The sequence below is a fragment of the Melospiza georgiana genome, chromosome Z, assembly GCF_028018845.1.
Source record: "Melospiza georgiana isolate bMelGeo1 chromosome Z, bMelGeo1.pri, whole genome shotgun sequence".
NCBI lineage: Eukaryota > Metazoa > Chordata > Aves > Passeriformes > Passerellidae > Melospiza > Melospiza georgiana.
In genome coordinates, this window is record NC_080465.1 from 4,208,692 (window position 1) to 4,220,590 (window position 11,899).

The 11,899-nt window shown below is 42.7% G+C and overlaps 1 protein-coding gene across 1 annotated transcript; it reads right to left on the minus strand.

Annotated features, from left to right (window-relative positions):
* Positions 1-313: 313 nt before the first annotated feature.
* On the minus strand, positions 314-9,718 carry PHAX (phosphorylated adaptor for RNA export). Its single transcript, XM_058044422.1, has 5 exons — positions 9,604-9,718; positions 6,987-7,606; positions 5,089-5,209; positions 3,179-3,262; positions 314-2,163 (listed from the first exon to the last, which is right to left on the minus strand). Exons 1-5 carry the CDS (start codon positions 9,697-9,699, stop codon positions 1,894-1,896), a joined length of 1,191 nt encoding a protein of 396 aa, XP_057900405.1. The 5' UTR covers positions 9,700-9,718; the 3' UTR covers positions 314-1,893.
* Between the last annotated feature and the right edge of the window lie 2,181 nt (positions 9,719-11,899).

Here is an 11,899-nt window from a genome sequence, read left to right on the forward strand (position 1 = left end):
AACCCTGACCCACCCTCAGGTTTCAGGTCCTGTCAAGCAGAGTGAAAAGATCAGTGCCTGCCCCTCATCTTCCCCTCCTGAGGATTTAGAAGACCCCAAGGAGTTTCCCCTCAGTCTCCTGCAGCTCCAAGTGCCCCCAGCCCCTAGGCCCCCTCTCCAGACCCATCCCCATCCTCACTGCCCTCCCCAATTGCTTAATGCCCGTATCACCCTTTTGTTAAAGACAATGCTTTACACACTGTTTCAGTACCCCTTGCCTGGGAAATCAAAGTTAGAAATATTAACATTAAAAAAATACACAGTGCAAATTACGTAAAGATAAAAAAGTTGCTTAAACCAACGTTACAATTTGATGATTCTATCCAGAAAACAGATAAGACATATCCCCAAGCAGTTCCCAAAACCAGGATGAAATGGCACAGTCTCAAAGCAATTAAACAGCACAAAATTCTGTTTCCCACACAGGAGTTACCACTTTACTCTGATCATCACTGGTTAGGAAAATTAATGAAAAAATAAGAATTTTTGTTATTTCAGCACGAGCAACTACTACCAGCAAAGGCATGCTGCACATCTGATTAACTTTTTAACAATTAGGAGCTCTGACATGTGAACAGATAAAAAGCAGAAAAGTCAAAACCCAGGTTTAGTAAGGCAGGTAATGGAATGTGCCGTTACGTGTAAGAAATGTTCCTTCAAATGCTGCAATACTTTAAATGCCAGCTCTTGGCAGTACTGAATTGTTCAGTCTTATAAACAGATGATGTGTTTTAGTGACACACTTTCCTTCTGAAACTCAAGGGCTCAAAGGTGAACAAAATTTATGGGCAAAAGTTGGGCTGAATAGTGTCTACTCACAAAAAAAGCCACAACTTATTAGTGACACAATACTTTAGACATAGGTATCAGTGTTGCACATGTTCTTCAGCTATATTAAAAACAACACTCAACATAAAAATTGTTTTCAGCCGAACTAACAAACAACACAACAGCCTCCTGCATCAAGTAAATAATAATAATAAAAAAAATATCCCCTGCAAGAGTCAGCACAGAAAAACTCCAGATCTTCTGAAAGCTGAACATCATCTCACTGCACACAGGAGGAGGACAGAAACAAGAACTGCAAAGTAAAGGGTTTATATATCCATGTACAGTCTACAGACCTTTGAAGGAAACACAGCTCAGTAAAATCTCACTACTCTGAAGGCTTTCAGTTGTGTCTGTCTGCAAACAAAAAGATCCATGGAACTTAGGTGTGTGTCTAATCATGGAAAATGTTTAGACAGAACAGACTGGAAGCTCAAATCACCATTGGAATAAAAAGATTAAAAATACTGCAGAAATCTGAAGCATACATTACTCAATACTGCTTATTTACAAAGTTGTTATTCAAAGGTCACTGACCACTAAAATTATTTCACAAACCAATCTCTTTTTACAGGTCTTAATCCTATAAATACTGTTTTTGTCAATACACTGCCACATTAAAAATATATGATCATTTATATCAAGACTAAAATTATTCAGTTTTTTCTGTTCATGTGTAGTAAAGAGCATTGCTCACCTGATGACTTTGTGTACTCCAGCAAATTAAATGAGAAGTATTTGGTTAAAACACACAGCCTTAACTCCTAAACCTAACATGTGACTAAAAACACTTCGTATGACGCAGGGCTCTTATCTAGAAAAATCTTAACAGTTTCTGAGGACTCAGCAAACAAGTAACAGGACAATTAAAAGTCTTTCATGCTGTTAAATTTAGCTAAGAATTACCTCCTGCTCTTCAGCATCAAGTAGTCCCCATGCTCTGAAAACAAGAAGCCACGGGATTACAAGAAAGCCTCATTTAACATGTTTTTACAGAGACTGTGCTATCAAGAATATTACTAGTAACTAAAAGATCTCCAAATCGTGGGCATTATCAATTTCAATAGTATCCTCAGGTTCCATCTTTGCCTCGTGGTGCCCTTCCTGCAGGTCCTCCAGGGAAGCCAGAGCCTCGTTTGTGTCACTGGCAAAAGTCTCACGAGATGCATCATCATATTCCTGCAGGTTAAGCCCCTTGATGGCCTTCTTCATCTTCTTCCCCAGAACTTGTATCCTCCTCTTCTTGGCAGCTTTCTTGTTTTCATACTCCTTCTGGTTTTCCAGATAGAATATTTCCTTGAAAGAAAAGAAGCAAACAGCAAAATATATTTGCATATTCGTTTTACTGGTATTTCCTAAAAAAAAAAAGGTGAAGTAATAAAAAGAAAATATTTAAGATACTGGTTGATATTTAACTAAGCCACTTGTTATTGAGAGCAGAAGCGTGAGAAAAGACTGCATTTAAGGAAAAGGGGTAAAACAGAGTATTTACTTTCTAAGAGTGTAAAGTGATCAGCCTTGCAACTTTTAAAAATTTTTTCTGACCACTGCAAGCTATGGAAGGATGTTGGAGTTTTATTTTCTTCAAACAATTTCAATGTTGACACAAAGCTTTTTTCTCAATTCCCAGCACCAGACTCTGGAAAGGTTTACAGAATTACCTGTACCCACCTATAAGCAAAATAAAAACTCTAACAAAAACTCCTTTAATAAAGTAGCATACGCCACAAAAAAAAAAGTTGGTATTTTCTACGCTAAGTTAAAAGATCTCAGAGAAATAGTATTTACAAGCTTACAAAACTGATTTAAAGAGCACCACAGATGAGCCCAGTGAGCAATTCAGATTAGGTTCAGACCATCAACTGGTTTAATGAGAAATTCTGCCTGGTGCCACAGTTGGCAGTATACAGGACAAAAATATTCTGCTGGGAGACCTGCACTCAATCCATGCACAATGACACAAAGCTCCAAGGGGAGAAACACAATGTAGACAGCTTTGCTGTAAAGAAAAGAAATCTACAAACCAGGAAAATCTAATATTTACCTCTGCCAGACTCCACAACCTCATCTTCCTCAACAGGTTTTTGAGACTGACAACACGCAAAAATGAGTTCTCCCTGCTTAGTTAATGGCAATTTAATAATTTTTGAGTAGATTTTTTATCTTTTGCCTGTCTTTTGAATGTGAAAGCCTGGTTTCAATGGAATACACAGTTACACTTGTTAGAAGTTAGAGAGCTTCAGTCATGGCATTTCTAGTAGGAAGAAAAAACCCAAATGAGAATGTACATTTGAACTCCTGACATTTTTACCTTGATTTTTTCTTCTTTGATGCTCGGTGTGTTCTTCAGCAAGTTTAAATAAACACCCCCAGGTGTTCTTCTCCGGGTGCCATTCTTAACAGGGAGAGAGGAAATTAGGAATAGCAAGCTTAATGCTAAGTTTTGGCAAAAAAAAACAGCTCTAAGGCAACACTCAGTGTTGAGGCAGAATAAAGCCAATTTCAGTTCTGGTGTGTCAAATACCAGATGAAAATAGCCTAGACTGTCTCTCATTTGTGACTGAATTAGTCATATGAACGTCAACAATCAACCTGCTAAATCTGGACAGGAAAATAATGAAGTTACGAAAAAATTCCCTTAGAATATAATGTTAAATTATTAAAACTACACACTAAACCTGATTTTGGTAGTGAAGAAACAAAATACAAACAATATTCTAACTACTCTCACAGCGATCTGCAGCAAGTTATGCAGTAGGTTAAAAACTCAGAGCATTCCTAACACATAGGCCCAGTAAAATGTCTGAAACAAATATAACAAAATTATGTTAATCCCAGGCTTTTTTTATAATTTCCTGTGCTCAGAAATGCTACAACTTGAAAAATGCTGCAGGATTTTGCATTTCTGTTGAAAGCACAGGAAACACAACCTGTACTTTAAAATTCCTCCCCACCACATGTTCGACCCAGAAGTTTTCAGTGCAGCAACAGCACTGCATAGAGAGGGCTCAGCTTTGAAACCTCTGTAAATTACAAGTGCTAATTATTATTATTATTCAATTAAAATTTGCAGTATACTTTGCAGCACTTTTTACTCCAGTAAAAAGTGGATGATACCAGTGCAAAGTGTGATACTTTCCTGACAAATAATGTACTATATAATCTAAAAATTCCAAGAGGGATGGTCAGGTTTTAAGCAGGCTCTTGAAACAGCACATGTGAACATCTTTTTATCACCTGCATTTCATGCTGCCTTTTGTGATCTGCCTTCTTTCAAAGAGTATACTCTGATCTGCTCCCAAAGCAACCTGTGCCACGAGGAGTTGTGTCCCTTCATCTCCTCTGTTGAACACTTTTTAATTTAACTTTCAAGACAATGGAATGCTTCTAACACAACTAGCTAGCTGGAATTTGTTGCCTTTTGTTTTTTGAAAGAGGAAGGTGGTTTTTTTTTTGTTTTGTTTCGGTTTTTATTTAGTTTATTTAGGGTTTTTTTTTTTTTTTTGATTGTGCTCCCCTACTTGTTTTTTGCCTCCTCTCTACTTTCAAGTGATGGAACTTAAAAATTGTAATCAAGTGAAAGGAATTCCTCATTCTTGCCCACTTTTTCCTCACCCACAGCTTTCCTTACCCACTGTGTTTTTCCCTCTGAGGCTCATTATTTAACAAGAACAATAACAGACAACCTAAACAAGAAGTACAGGGTTTTTTAACACTATTTTTAACAGAAATCAGTGCTCAGCTTTGCTCTCCTGATACACAATCCAGTGGTTCCCTAATAAAGCTAACAGTTTTCCTTTTGGGAGTTATTCTGAAACTGGGATGTTGGAAATGCTGGGTTTTATCCAAACCTGAGCATCCTTCATCCTCAGGGATGAGGGAAAGATTCCAAGGAGAGGCACAGTAACAGACACAACATTATCCCTGCAAGCCAGACACCAGTCTCAGCACAAGAACCTGGGTAATTTCCAGGTTCATTCATCTTATTGTTTGCTCAAATCCTGCTGGAAGGTTACATAGATCATTTTTTTAGCGGTTACACACATTATTTTTTTATGTTTATTAGGCGAGTCTCATGGCAAGGGAAGGCCACAAAACTCCAGGAGAACATGTCCAGCACGAGAAACTTGTGTGAAAATTCTACAAGTGTGAAAATTCCACAAGTGAAGAGCTGCTGCCCTGCCCATCCCTGGCAAACCCACAGGATGAAATTTTCCTTACCACAATGAACAGCCCACCATTCTGCTCTACTTCAGCTGTTTCCATCAGCAGCTCGATGGCTTTCCTCTTCCCAATTATTTTCACTACTCGAGCAATTAAGTCTTTCTTTGGCTCACAAAGTCTGAACAGACAGGGGAAAAATAAAAATAAAAAAGAGGCACATTTATTGTCAGGATAATTCCTCGCGAATAACTGACTGTGGAACTCCCACAATGAATAATTCATTTTGTGCAGAAGAGTCTATGCGTTCAAATGGGTTTAAATGGTTTACTGAAACAGATTTCAAAATACTGAGCTTCTGAATCATGTTTTTTCCCTGAAGCATGCATTTTGAAAACCTGTTTCAATGAAAATGCCTTGAGTGGTTATTTTCCTTCTATTGACATGTGAAGTATCAAACCAAATAAGAAACTGCAAAGACCTGCATAAACCTCTGAAATCAAAATAGAAAAGCTTCTTGTGCATTTAACAGTTAAAATTAACTTTTTACAGTTCAATCAGCAACTGGACAAAACAGGAAGTATAAAAGTTCCCCTATATCATGTGCCATTTCAGTCAAACCTACGTAACACAGAAGAAATCAGTTTATTGACCGATCCACAATAATCTATAAAAAGCAAACAAAACAACAAAAAAATTACACTACAACAGAAGCCTACTGATACAGCTCAGTGCCACTGCTACTACAATTAGAAAAAAGAGGCTTCTGCCCTATTTCAATGAAGCTGTATACAACAAAAAGGAGTTTATTGCAAGAAATATATTTAAACTTTTCAAATTAATAAATGAGGAACTACCCAGAACTATTAACAGCATTAATAACTATTGCTGTACTAATACCACATGTATAAAAACAACTATAAAAACAACTATAAAAAACTAAAAACCACTAAACCCAAGTTTTATTTAAATGTCCAGCTGTCAGTGAATCTTCTAAGTCTTATTTCCCATTTAACCTAATTTTCTTCCCTTGCACCACTTCAAAGAGGAGCATGGCAGTTTAACTCCATCCAAAACACTGCACTGCCCAAGTTATCCAGTTTCAAGGGTTTAGAACAGATTATTTTTGTGACCACAGCATGTGTGCATTAGTGTCAAACTCAAAACAACCACTGGGTATTTCCCAAAAAAAGCCACTACTAAATCTGTATAATGAGAAACAGTATTTTTCCTTGCCCTGCTCCTAAATAAAAACTACCCTAGTGGCTCTGTAAATAAAAATATAATAATTCGTCAGTATATAAAATATAATAATTCGGCAGTATTATTTGGATGTTTCTGCAAGATCACCAGCCACAGTGATGCATTTTTATCCCAGGACTTTGGAAATGCTTTTTGTCATCTTTATGCCTTGAGAAGGCTGACCTAGAAGAGAGTCTAGACAGAGTTAAAGAATAAAGCAGGGATTTATTAAAAGGCCTCAATGGCCTTGGCAGCACAAGAGCCCAGCCAGGGCCACAGCCCAGGTGAAGGCAAAATGGTCACAAAAATGGACAACCAGTCACAGGGTCTCTAACTTTTATAAGCTCTGCTCCATTTTCACATTGATGTTAATTGTCCAATTACAGCTCCAGCCCATGCAGTCCCATCCTGCTTGTTTTTCTTTCTTCATTCCACTGCTGTTTATGCTCTTGGGCCTGAGATCTGGATCACCTGTTCTTGGTCCCCAGCTAGAGCAGGAATTGTTCTGTCTCCCTACTCTGTGAAGAGAGCTCACCATCCCCTAATATGAAGCTCAGAAGAACACACTAAAGCAGCACAGAATCTGAGAAATATAAAAGCCAAAACCTGAGGCATCAATCCGGTGTGACACCTCATTTAGCAGCAGGGGAACTTTCCCCCCACTTCTTTCTAGCAACCACCAATACTTAGTGAAGATGCGCCATTTTTTAACTCACCGATAAGCAATCTCATCTGCCACTTTTTCCTCTGAATCTTCCTCTGTGATCTCATACCTTCCCTTGTATTTCATCTCCTGCCTTTCCCCCAGTCTGTCTTTCACAGGCCTCTTCCGTTTGAGGAAGCCCTGCCCATTCTCCTCCTCTGCTGGACACGTCTTCTTGTCATCGTGCATGTACTCATCCAGCTCCTTATCCAAAGTCTCTGCCTCCTTCTGCTGGGCCTCCTTCATCAGCTTTTTAGCCAGCAGGTAGTTGTAAGTCTCAGACTGCCTGCTCCTGTCAATTGAACCGTCCATGCCCAGAATCCCAAGCTCGGTCGCCACCGCATCCTGGTTCTGCTCCTGGAGCACGGCGCCCCAGATGTTGTTGACCTTCTTCCCGCGCACAGCAGTCTGTTTTTGGTGGCTCTGGCTAAGCTGGAAGGGCTCGGGTTTGGCAGAGGAGAAGTTGAAGCATTTCTGCCTCTTCCTCTTCCACAGGCAGCCGTCGTCGTCGGAGTCGGAGCCGCTCTCCTCGCTGGAGTCCAGGCTCTTGGTGGTCCTGTAAGGAACACTGGGAGCACAGGATGAGAGGCTGCTCTGGAAGGGCCTGCAGGAGTCACTGCCAGCATGCAGCTTCTGCAATCAAAAAGCAAATTGAAACACATTATTAATGAAAATTAGAAGAGCTATCAAGTCGTCCATTAGATAAAATATGTAATTCTGGCCCTTGTGGCCAAGCAGACCTCCATGAGCATCTCCTGGGCCACAGCACGGGAGCATCCTTTGAAACTGCTGCATTTTGAGTGCATGAGCATGAAATAGAGCACGGCTGACACAGAAAAACATCAGGAGCTGCCCTTCCCCTTGAGGCAAAGTTCGCTGAGCAAAAATTACCACAGAACTGGAAAAGCGGTGAATATGCGCAAACGGGGCACGACGCACTGCAGGCTCTAAGAACAGGAAAACACCAGAACAACACAGCAACCAACCAGAACTTTGTGTAACACCAGAGATGTTAATAATCTCTCTGCAGTTTTAAGTGAGAAGACCAAATGACCAAAAAATAAACCCCAAAATCACACCCACAATACTGGGATGGTGCTCAGACTAAGAGTGTTCTGTGATCCCTCAGTCACGACAGCACATGACCAACCTGGGGACAGCAGAACCTTTACAGAACCACCCACTTTTCCTCCTTTAAACCAACAAGACACCATGGTTTAACTATGTCTTATGATATACAAATACTCAAGAAATGCTTTTACTCCTAATTCCGGTCATTCCCTGACTGAGTTTTTATCATAAAGTTATATGTTCAAAATAAGATGTCTTCCTTCACTTTCAGGTGAAATGAAAATTCTTTCTTTAGTCTTACTGTTTTCATCGACACAGTGATGTTTCTTCTTTCTCCAGTCAGAAAAGGGAAGTATTCAACTTACCACCTTATGAAATACAAACTTTTAGCTTCAAGTGTAATGCAACAACCCCAAACACAGCATCAATAAAAAAAGACTGAACATTTCTGTAAAAAACTTCTTCTGCGCTTCATTTCTCAGAGTGACATCACAGAGATCAAAATAACTGGAGAAAATAAAATTTGTTACGCATACAGTGTCACACACTGATCTTTGAAATCTTTCTCTGTCTGTACACTGCTGTGAATATCTCACACTCTTAGTAAAAATTCCTCACACATTAAGTTCCTCATATCCTCTGAGAATCACAGACTGGTTTGGGTTGGAAAGGACTCAAACCCCATCCAGTGCCATCCTGCCACGGCAGGGACACCTCCCACTGTCCCGGTGTCCAGCCTGGCCTCGGGCAGTGCCGGGGATGCAGGGGCAGCCCCAGCCGCTCTGGGCACCCTGTGCCAGGGCCTGCCCACCCTGCCAGGGAACAATTCCTCATTGCCAAGATCCCGGCCAGCCCTGCCCTCCGGCACCGGGAGCCGTTCCCCGGCCGCCGTCCCCGCGGCCCTCGGCAATTGTCCGTGTCCATCTTTGCCGCGGCCCCTTCGGGCCCCGCGAGGCCGCCCCGAGCTCGGGCCAAAGCTTCTGGTGCCCGGGTGAGCGATGGCAGCCGTGGCGGCCTTTGCTGCCGGCAGAGCTGCTCCATCCCCGTGCCCGTGCCGGAGCCTCCTCTGGCCTGGCTGCAGCTCCTCCCTGTCCTGGGGACTTCGGCTGGTGGCGGAGGGGACACAACGGGGACATAGAGAGAGACAAGGGGACAGCGCTGGTCTCTCTACCCAGGCACGAAGAGCCGCGGGGTGCTGGAGCTGGCAGCTGGCAGCGCTCGGGGCTCTCCTGCGCGCTCCCCCGGCCGCTCGCCCTCACGGTCGCCGCTGCCCCCATTGTTCCCGCGCACCACGCGGGGAGGCCCCGGCGGTACCGGGGAGGGACAGCCACCAAAGCAGGGACAGCCAGCCACCAACGCAGCGACAGCCACCAGCGCAGGGACAGCCAAGCCAGCAGCCCCGGGAGAGGCCAACAAGCCCCGGGAGAAGCCAGCAGCCCGGGAATGAGCGCCCCACGGCGCTAAAACCCCCTGAGGCGCGGCCCCCGCGGCCTTCCCGCACCGCCGCCCCCCCGGCCCGGCGCTCCCCGCGCGGCGCGCCAGCCGCCGCCCGCCCTCACCTGTGCGGGGGAGCCGGCGCCGGGCATGTCCGAGTCGGAGCCCGAGAGCTCGCCGTCCTCCACGTCGCCGTCCATGCCCCGCAGCTCCTGCGCCATGTCCCGGCGGAAGGAAGCAGCGCGGCGGCGGGGCGGGATAGCGCGTCCGTCCGGGGCCGGGCCGGCTGCGGCTCCTCCTTCCCGGCTCCTGCCTTGTGGAAATGTGTTGGGAAGGATGAAAGTTTGACAAGAAAGTCTCACAGATATGTGTGCTTGGCAGAAAGATTTTTAAATGTAGAGTCTGATGAAAGAAGAGAGATGGGAAACAAGTTTGGATATGGAAGAAAAGAATTGCTGAGCCAGTCTTACTGCATAACCAAGAAGGCAAAGGGTGTGTTAGTTAGAAGGGGTTTTTATGGCTTTAGAGCAAAGGATAAACTCACCTCAAACAAGATGTTTTTGTCAAGCAGAAAGAGAGCACAGGCAAACAAGCCAGCAAAGCTGCAAGTAGAAAAAAGGTCTCAGAATTTTCCACTGCAAGAAAACTGAATAACAACTCCTAACTGAAACTGTAATATACTAACTTTTAGTGATTGGAGAACAGTAACATGAATATGGTAATTATAGTAGTTATGACAGGCTATAGATAACAAGGTGTAGATTGGTTCTACTGTATTAAGATGCTCAGCGAAGAGAAATATATAATGCAATGTAACCAAAAGAAAAGTATAGAATGCATTGTAACCAAAACCAAAGGGTGTCAAGGCCTGCCTGCAGCTGGAGCTGACAGCTGTAGGCACAGCTCTGTCACGCACAGTCTTGAGCTGCTGTGACACCTTGGATGGAATAAACTGCATTTTGGAGAGCCCCTGGAGCCCCACATCCCTCATTTCAGCTCTTAGAGAAGTGCCTCATTTCGCCGGCCAGGGTCTGTGTACAAATCACAAACGGGACGGGGCTGCTGAGGAACTGCCTTGAGCTGTTTGATTTCCCAGCATCACTCTCAATACATGGCTATGGCAATGGGAAGATGCCCCCAGCTCACATCCCAGGCAGCAGACACAGAACTCAATGTCACAACTCATTTTATAAGATTTTTGACCAATCACACAAAGCAAAAGCACATTGACAGTAGTTCTATCCAACCACTGTAAGCACAGGTACCTTTGGTTAAACAATGCTTGCTTATTTCAAACACAATACCTGCTTGTGAGCCTTAAAACAGAACGCACAGAGCTCCATTATTATGCTTCAAACTTCCTAATATCTTGCTAGATAAACTTTTCTGCAGTTTAGGGAGTAATTCTATACAAGTGTTAATACACAGACCACTGTTCTATTTGTCCTTGCTATTGTACTTTTAAAATAATTTTTCTGCTGACCTATTTCATGGCTGCTGCTTAGCTCCAATCACAGTCCCGCTGTCTCTGACGCCTGCCTTTTGCAGCTTTCCCAAAACCCTCTGGATTTGTGGATTCCCACACCTCATGGTGGAAGGAAGCAGGGTGTTATCGGCCTTACGGCGTGCCCCAGGTGGCTTGTGGGGCCCTGGGATGCTCGGCACAAGGGTTGGGGGGTGTGGGATGTGGAGAGTTTGCCTCAAGGCGAGTGTTCTTTGGGGTGGAATCTCGGTGTGAAAAATGCGTATTTTGTGATTGGCTTTTCACAAGTATTAAAATGGATATTATATGTGTTGTGTTAGAAAGTAATGGTGTATTAATTCTCTTTAAGTAGTGTGGTAAATATAGTTTTAGGTTATAACAAAATGTTAAAATAGAAACTATGCTATGTAGGATACTTCTTTTGGAAAGAAAGGACTCATAGTGAGATAACAGCCACAGGACACCTGAATCTTTCAGAGAAAGGGAATTTATTGCCCCATTATCAGAAGAAACGAACTTCTTCCCGCCTTGCTCAACCCTAAAGATGCCTTTAGGATTAAGAGGAAGAAGGTGACACAGACCAGACAGAATCCTGTGTTTGAATGGAATTTATACATCATGTATGAGGTGTATGAATATGCAAGAGGTTATTGTTTTTAAGGGTTAATCCTCTGTTAACAGGGGTCCTTTTTTTCTGCTCTTATGCTGCCCAGAAAAGGTACCCAGACGTCCATAACTCCTTTTCTATTATTGTCTTATATTGTCCTAATTCAAATAGTCCAAATTATTATTACTCTTATTGCACGACTATTTTAGAACCATTTTATTACTATTAAACGTTTAAAATTTTAAAAGCAAGTGATTGGTGTTTTTTACATTGGTGTATTTTCAAGCCGGATCAAAAGGAAGGAGGTTCCTTCTCGATGCATCCTGGAATT

What these genes read in the sequence shown, in the direction of transcription:
- PHAX (XM_058044422.1), bottom strand. Translation starts at nt 9,699, where the DNA reads ATGGCGCAGGAGCTGCGGGGCATGGACGGCGACGTGGAGGACGGCGAG. An exon ending in GCGCCGGCTCCCCCGCACAG is followed by an intron (nt 7,607 to 9,603) that starts GTGAGGGCGGGC and finishes TTTTGATTGCAG; the next exon opens with AAGCTGCATGCTGGCAGTGA. An exon ending in GCAGATGAGATTGCTTATCG is followed by an intron (nt 5,210 to 6,986) that starts GTGAGTTAAAAA and finishes CTGTCTGTTCAG; the next exon opens with ACTTTGTGAGCCAAAGAAAG.